Consider the following 6,673-nt stretch of genomic DNA (forward strand, 5'->3'; position numbering starts at 1 on the left):
CGGGGGCTGCGGGCGCCTCGCTCCTCTCGCTTCGCCGGGTGGCCTTGCCGGACACACACTTGCTGCCGGAGGGGTCGGCTCCGGGGTAGTGGAAGGGAGTCGGCAGAGAGGAGTACGCGGTCTCTCAATCTCTGTGTATGTGTCTGTATATGTGTGTGTGTGTCTGTATGTGTGTGTGTGTGTGTGTGGGTGTGATGTGTGCGTGCGAGGAGGAGCTTAGTGTGATGTCAAAGATTCTGGGTTTCGTTTGACACGCTCCCTCGGTCTCTCTTCATAGGCAGCAGCGACCCCTGCTGGGTCTTAAATTCAACCCACTCTGCGATTTGATCCTGCTGGAGGCAAAAGGGGGAGGCCCCTTGACCTACGCGTGCAGGAAAAACTTCCTACGCCTTAAACATAGCGAAATGCGCGTGCCTCTGGTAAACAACCTTCTCGTTTGCAGGAACAACTGCAGCGAGCTCCCTATTTTTACCCATCCGAGGGCGAAAGGGGAAGGCCAGCCCTTCCGAAACCACGCGTGAAACACCTAGGGCAGTGCCCATCTGAGTAAAGTTGCATCGGCATCACCTAGGGGTTGTTAAAACTCAGACTGGTGAGTTCTGCCATCAGTTGCAGACTTGGTACAGCTAGGGTAGGGCTCCAGAATATGTAGGCCTTTCCAACAAGTTCTCAGGTGATGCTAAGTGCAGCTGGACCGCTATATTTCGGTGAGTACGGGAATGGGCTTCTCTCCTCCCACCTGGAAGCAAATATGTGACACTTGTTTTCTTGTAGAATGAGTGTTTTCTAACTCTGTAAAAGAAAAGGAACTGGGTGAGCTATTTCTTCACTGTTTATTCTGGTTGTCAGGACTGGCAAGGGAAGGGCGTTTGGGTTATTATTGTTTATGGTGTGCTCTCCAATTGTGCCGAGATGGCAACCAGTCAGCAGAGAGTACAACCCTCTAGAGTAGAGCTCTTAACACTGTGACACAGCACAATTCCTTCCCAATTAAATGTTTGGTCATTATCTTTTCACACCAACGGTTTCCTTGGCTTGAGATACTCACCATATAAAGTCTCAAACAATTTGCATGGTGCTTTTCAATTGCTCACATCGTGCTTTCCACCTGGCACTCTTTCAGAGAACCCAGGGCCCAATTCATGATGAAATCAAAAGCCCAGGACCTTAGTATGTTTACAGGTTTCTGTCAATGACTGGCCACCAGCACAATTTATCTTTCTCCAGTAGCAGTTCAAACAGCTGATGGCTATAACCAAATTAGAAGCAGGCATAAGAAGAACTACTTAGAAGAATCTGTCTCTATGGTTTTTGATGTGCTGGATTTGTGTTTTCATTTTAGAAAATAGGCTTCTAGGCAATTGGGACAGTACTTTTCATAGTGCCTGATGCCATACCCCAGAATGAAGTGGGCTCCCCTAAACTAGCTTCTGAAATATCACCAGAAGACAGCCTAGTGGTGAGTCCCAGCCTTGGGGCGGTGGGGCCAGGGAGGAGGCGGGGGTGGGGGGTGCAGTGGAAGGACTCTCTCCACCAGCCAGGCAGCCCAGGTCAAACAGGACTCTTCCGTGTGCGAAAAATAATATAAACAGAGCCACTTTAAAATGGAGTCGGACCTGCCATCCCAGAGGAACTGCCTTGTACATCTTACTCCTCAAGCCTTTGGAATGTTAAAACCAGGCAAAATAATCTCTGAACTGGGTCTAAGTCAGCACTGTATCCCGCACCGTTGGAAACATAATAAGAAAGTAGACATTGACCACAGGACTGAAAATTAAAGACGCTCTTTAGAATTAGCATTGTTAGGTTAGCATATCTGCATCTGTAGAAATTCCTTCCTTCTATTCATGCAGTTGTTCCCCTTCCCTTTCTCATAAATACCCCTTGCCTCTGCTTCCTAATCAAAACACTATTTGGGTTTCTGCCTGAATCAGCGCTTCCCAAATAGCTATTCTTTTGAATCTCAAATAAATGCTATTACATCTCACTTTGGCTTTGACTTTTAGGTTAACAAGTGTAGGGAGGTTTTCTTGTTTTCATAAAGGGTAAAGGCAGATCTGACTCGAATTCATGCAACGTGCAAGTGTCTAAGCCAGAAAAAAAAGAGCGGCCCCAGCAGAGGATGGCAGTGCCCCACTTCTCCGAATGTCAGCAAATCGTATTTTCCTTCTGAAGCTCTCAGCTCTCGACGCTGCTTTGTCATCTTGCCATTAATGTGCATAGCAGGTTCAAAGGGAATTCTCCTGTAGACTGTCGAAAAACGAATTAAAACATTTGAAAATACAATTCCTCCTACGTGGACATAATTTAATGGCTTAATACAAGTTTATATCGTTTGATCCATATTGTATTTTTCAAATTTTCATCGATCGATTGATTGATGGCAATTTTTAAAAATCGTTGCTTGTTCAATTCTTCGGCATAGGTAATGTCTCCACAATAAGCTCCTCAACAACCATGCCCATGACCGAAGAGGGGGAAACTCTTCAAAAATATATTCCACGTGTCTGTAAAGGAAGAAGAATCCTCAAAATACGACAGAGGATTTACATTATCTTACAAGTAAAGGCTGGCATTATTTTTAAGATCAATTTCCTATGGAGTATCAGCCTGTGGCATTTAGTGTCATATGGCCTGTCCTAAAGGTCCTTTCCTCCTTTCCATCTTCCATATTTGCTCCTAGGGGAAGTACAATGTTCTGGATGGGAGCCCTGCCACATGGGTGGTTTTAACAGTGCAGAGCCACAGTTTTAAAACTGGAGTGATTACACCTCCTTCCAGCACTGTTGGAAGATGCTAAAGAGCGATTCTGTAGGGCACATAGAAGAGTGAGGGTGACCCCAGGGAGAGGTCAGGACAAGAGGAGTAGAAGGGGAGAGAGTCTAGAAATTTCAATGTCCAAAAAAATTTAAAGGAAGTCAGTTTTTTTCATCTACGTGTATATGGTTATCTACGTTATGATAGGCCCTGTGCTAGATGCTGAGGAATAGACAGGGGCCCTGCTCTCCAGGAGTTGAGAATCTAGTTTTAGAAACAGAAAGGGAATCGTGAAGGTAGAGTGTGGTAATTTTTAAAACACACACATAAGAAATGACACGGTATAGGGATGATTGAAGCAGGTTGGTTCTGAATCACATGGAGCACAGATCGCTGTTTAGAGGACCAGGCTCGCAGAGGTCCTCCAGGCAGGACACCCCACTCCTGCTTGTATTCCAGGCATCTGCTATGCTGGCTGGCCCATAGTGAGCATCAATAAATGTGTTGAATAATAAATAGTAATGAAGAGCTGCCATTTTTGAGCACTTACATATGCAGGCTCTCTTTGTTCTAAGCACTTTGTACAGATCGTCTTGATTAATTCTCGGGATGACTTTATGAGGTAGGTACCATTAGTCTCATTACACAAATGAGGGAACAAGAACTGCCTGAGGTCCTGCAAATTGCAAGTGTAGGAGTGTGTGGGGGGGTGGGGAGGGGGAGCTTTTTTTTTTATCTCATTCATGTGGCATTGTTTCCCTGAGACCATGTACTAGTTATATAGGCAAAGTAGAACTTTCAGAGTCCAACCATTCCTGTAGCTTCAGCTGCAAGGACTGAGCTGGAAGGTTATGGAAAAGTTTTTTTGGAGACTGTGCATGAAACTAAAGATATTCATTTCTTTGCTCTTTATTCCCTTACTCTTCAAATTTCGGAACAATACATTGCTAAAAATAACTTTATTTTCCTTTCTGCTCCTTTGAATTATCAGATGAGTTATACTTATTTCATTCTTTGATATAATTTTGACATTTCATTTGGGCTTCTTTGCCCTTCTCACTAATCAGAACCCTTCCAAACAAGTTTGTCATGAAATTTTTTGAGAGACTAGATATGGCAAATCAGCATAGAAAAACTCACTTGCTGCTGTTGGGCGTGACTCTGTTAGGATCTCTAGATGAATCTGTAGAAGTTACTTGGAATTTCTAGTTGGGGAAATAGCCACTCGATGCTCAACAGGATGGAAGAACAGGACGGAAGAACAGGCCTCCTGTCTCCAGAGGCGCTTCCTTCTCTGCTGAGTGTGGTTAGAATGGAACTTTGAGGAGGGTGACACCAGCACAGGCAGCCAGTTCATCCAGTTCCACTGCGGAGAGCACTGAGTGACAAGAGTCAAGGATAGTACCCACTCACATCTATTATTATAATATTATTGTTATTATTGAAGATCTTGCTACTGAGCTCATCAATTTTACCTTCAATTTATGATACAAACCTCGCCATGGCCCCTCCCAGCAGTGCTACTGTTTTCCTGACAGTTTTTGAGAATTTCATATCTTTTTGTCACATCTTCTATATGCTCTTTAGCTTCTTGATCTTAGCTTCCGATCTCACATCAGATTTGATTTAGAAAAAGGAAGTCTTCAGAATCAAAGTCTTCATCTTCCCACCACCTGATTGAAAAGCAATCTACTTTTACTCCATTTTGTCCTTCCCTATTGTTTCAATGAAGAAAATACCCTCCAGCCTATCAAGGCCACCTCTTCCACTTTTGTTCAGAATCTTGTGACCTGATGCCTTCTCAGGGACTTGGCTTTTTAAATTGTGCCCCGCCCCCAACATCATTAATCACTTCCATCTAACTGGAGTATCCAATCAGCACACAAACATGCTCAAGTATCACCTAAAATAAACATTTCCTACTCCTCCGGCTACTATGTCATTTCTTTTCTCTTTTTATAGTGAAACTCTCCACAATCGTTGGCTACAGTAACTGTCGCCCATTCCATCCTCCACCCACTCCTCTTCTGCCCAGACAACTCACTGAAATGTCTCTGGTCTCTGGTGGCTACCGCTTTGCCAAATGCAACAGCAGCGTGGCTATCCTCACCTTACGTAACCACTCAGCAACACCTGACAGGGCAGACCATGACCTTGCTCTTGAGAGGCTCTCCTCTTAGAACTGCTCCTTGGGCTTCTCAGTCCAACATGTAAATGTTGGATTCCCTCGGGCTCTGCACCTAAGTGACCCTAAAACCCCAAGGATTGCCGTGGTCCCTTTCATCATTTTATACTCTCTTTATATCGCTCTGTTTCCGGTTCTAGGTATCTCATCTTTGAACTGATGATTCCCAAATCTCTTGTCTTGGAGTTCCAACTCACTTATCCTGTTGGCTAATTTACATGTCCCTGTTGACGATTTATGGATATCACAGGATTAAAATGTCAAACCCTGAGCTCCTAATTCTTCCCATTCTTATCTTCATCATACAGTAAATGGCACGACCGCCCATTCAGGTATTCAAGCCAGGAGTCCTCCCTTTTCCTCACCACTGCCTGCCCTCCTCCCAATGGCCATATCTAATCCATCATCAGCCAGTTCTGTTGATTCAATCTTCAAAAATAAATGTTAAGCCACTTTCTCCTCCCCATCTCCTCTGTTATCACCTTAGTCCAGTCTACTGGCCCTCTTGTGAAGATGAATAGAGTACGTGGTCTCCTCACTGGACTAAAGGCTCCTCTCCTCCATGAGACTTGACACCGCAGTAAAAGTGAGTTTAAAGTGTACATGTGATTGAGTTGGCCATTCCCACCTCACTAAATAATTCCACGACTTCCCTGATCCGCCCCTGCCTCTTCTTCAGGCTGGCACCCTCCTCACATCACCTCGGGCACGCTGCTTTTCTCTTAGATCCTCAAATGTAGCAAGGGTGGCTCCCGTGCTCCCCAAGGCTTTTTTGCACATGCTATTTCCGGTGTCTAGAATGTTCTTTCCTTCACTGTTCACAGGGCTAATGTTTCTTCCTTTACTTTTAGCTGCCATTTTCCCAGAGATATTTCCCCTGACCACCCTCCTTAGAAAACATCCCTCTTTGACCATTATCTTCCATATAGCTAGAGGGAAAAACAAATTGTGTGGGAGGGAAACCAAAATTCCTCTCTATTTGGATACAGGCGGGGCTTATCCTTCTGTTAAGAACTGTAACCACTATTTGAATAAGACTTTTTGATCTGCAATTTGACATGCATTTGCCCAAAAACCATTATTCCAAAACACGTAATTCTGATCCTTACAGCACATATCTGACCAGCCATTCCAATCCCCTTGCCTATAGCTATGCCACATTGATAAACATTGCATTCTACAACTGGCAATTGTCATACTTATACAGTTGATTTGGAGTCTGGTTCTCAGTGATTCTTTGCTTTGGAGGAGCCCAGTCCAGTTGTTTGGGGAAGAGTGTGAATTCTGTGTTGAAGATTCCCTCCATATCAGACTTTGTGGCTGACAAGCTCAAATTTTCCAGTTGATACTCATTAATGCTTTTAGGAGCATGAATGTGCTTGGACACCAGAGAATTTAGGACAGAGATAATTCTTTCTTTTAGGAGAAAAGATAAGAATGAGATCATTATGTATACTTTTTTTTTTTTTCATCAGAGGAAAGGAATATTTATTTACTTTGGACAATATTTTCTACAGGGCTCTGTGGTTCTTTCCTGAATACTAGAAATAAGTGTCATGAAAGCAGGGACCTAATCTTCATTCCTAAGGCTTAGAAAAAGCTGACATATAGTAGATTCTGAATAAGTACATATGGAAGGAAAGAAAGGAGCAAGGAGGGAAGGAGAGGTAAGCTAATTAATCAACTCCAGTAACAAGGAATGCTACTTCAGCTAAGTGTCTGAATTTGATA

At 43.7% G+C, this 6,673-nt stretch overlaps 1 protein-coding gene across 1 annotated transcript in view; it reads right to left on the bottom strand.

The window, feature by feature from the left end:
• RNF150 (ring finger protein 150) overlaps positions 1-5,800 on the bottom strand; it is a 185,255-nt gene extending 179,455 nt beyond the window's left edge. The window contains exons 1-2 of the mRNA XM_006906229.3: positions 5,644-5,800; positions 2,138-2,250 (exon numbers count right to left, since the gene is read on the bottom strand). Of these exons, the coding sequence (XP_006906291.2) occupies positions 2,138-2,250; positions 5,644-5,800 (270 nt within the window). The remainder of the gene's footprint in view (positions 1-2,137; positions 2,251-5,643) is intronic.
• Between the last annotated feature and the right edge of the window lie 873 nt (positions 5,801-6,673).

The sequence above is a fragment of the Pteropus alecto genome, unplaced genomic scaffold, assembly GCF_000325575.1.
Source record: "Pteropus alecto unplaced genomic scaffold, ASM32557v1 scaffold50, whole genome shotgun sequence".
Taxonomy (NCBI): Eukaryota; Metazoa; Chordata; class Mammalia; order Chiroptera; family Pteropodidae; genus Pteropus; species Pteropus alecto.